General features: G+C 68.9%; 1 protein-coding gene across 1 annotated transcript; it reads right to left on the bottom strand.

Annotated features, from left to right (window-relative positions):
* Positions 1-321: 321 nt before the first annotated feature.
* On the bottom strand, positions 322-754 carry EMIHUDRAFT_373804 (hypothetical protein; the record flags this gene model as incomplete). The annotated part of the gene is made up of 3 exons (XM_005777985.1): positions 322-450; positions 489-492; positions 556-754. Coding segments are annotated over 3 exons (332 nt in total), but the record flags the coding sequence as incomplete, so codon positions are not given.
* Positions 755-1,013: the final 259 nt, after the last annotated feature.

The following is a 1,013-nucleotide window of genomic DNA, read 5'->3' as shown; positions in this document are numbered from 1 at the left end:
AACCTCTCACAGACCAGCGCACAGCGCAATAGGACGTATTTTCTTCTCAATAACAAGGCTGTGAATGCCGTCTAGCGCGCGCGATAAGGTCTTTGCTCGCCTTCCCTGACTCCGTGTTGCGTGACTGTCTCTGTGCGATTTCGGGCCCGGGCTTGTGCGTTTTATGTGAAGACCAGCGAATAGCGACATGGGACGTAGGTTCACCACCCAAGACTGCTTTCAGACGATAACGCCAATTTCCCCTCAACCTGCGCAAATCGTGCAACTCGCGGACCCGAGGAGTCTGGAGCTTCAGCTGGCGAATCATGCCGCTCTCGGCACAGAAGCAGCGCGAGCGCCGCGCCGCGCAGCGCGCTGCCGAGGCTCAGGACGCGGCTCGCGGGCAGCGCAACCGCCCGGCGCCGAGCCGGTGCTAGGCCGCCTCCGCTGCGCCTGCTTCCTTGCGCGCCGCTGGACGTCGGCCGAGAAGACCGCTTCCCTCTGGGGACCCGACTCCGCGAAGATCGCGCGCGCGTCGTGAGTGGCGGCGCGCGCGCGATCTCCGTTCCCGGGCACGCCGGTCGCAGTGGCATGGGCTCCCAGGCTCAAAAGCGCTCCCGTCAACAGCGAGCGAGCGCCGCCGCTGCTCCTCCTCCCGCCGCCGCTGCTCCTCCTCCCGCCGCCGCTCACCGAGACCCGCCGCCGCCGCCGCCGCCGCCGCCGCCGCCGCCGCCGCCGCCGCCTCGCGCCTCGCCTCCGTCACCGCCGCCCTCCATCTCGCAGCGGCGCGTCCCCGTCTGATGGCGCGTGCGCCTCGCTCACCGGCGCCTCGCCGCCGCCCCCTCCCCTTTTCGCGCCGCTCCGCTCGGGGTCGCCCCCTCCCCTGTCAATCCCGCCGCCTCCCCTGGCATCCTGCCGCCCGGAACACCGACGCTTCCTGACTCGGGCCTTTGCCCGTGCGACCGCCCTCTAAGTCCTCTTCCCCCTGTCTTCTTTGAAAAATGCTGTGGCAGGGTTTTTATCCCCCGCTTTGC

This window comes from Emiliania huxleyi (genome assembly GCF_000372725.1).
Source record: "Emiliania huxleyi CCMP1516 unplaced genomic scaffold EMIHUscaffold_2507, whole genome shotgun sequence".
Lineage (NCBI taxonomy): Eukaryota > Haptophyta > Isochrysidales > Noelaerhabdaceae > Emiliania > Emiliania huxleyi.
The sequence above is the reverse complement of the archived record's forward strand: the minus strand, read 5'-3'. Positions and strand labels throughout refer to the sequence as shown.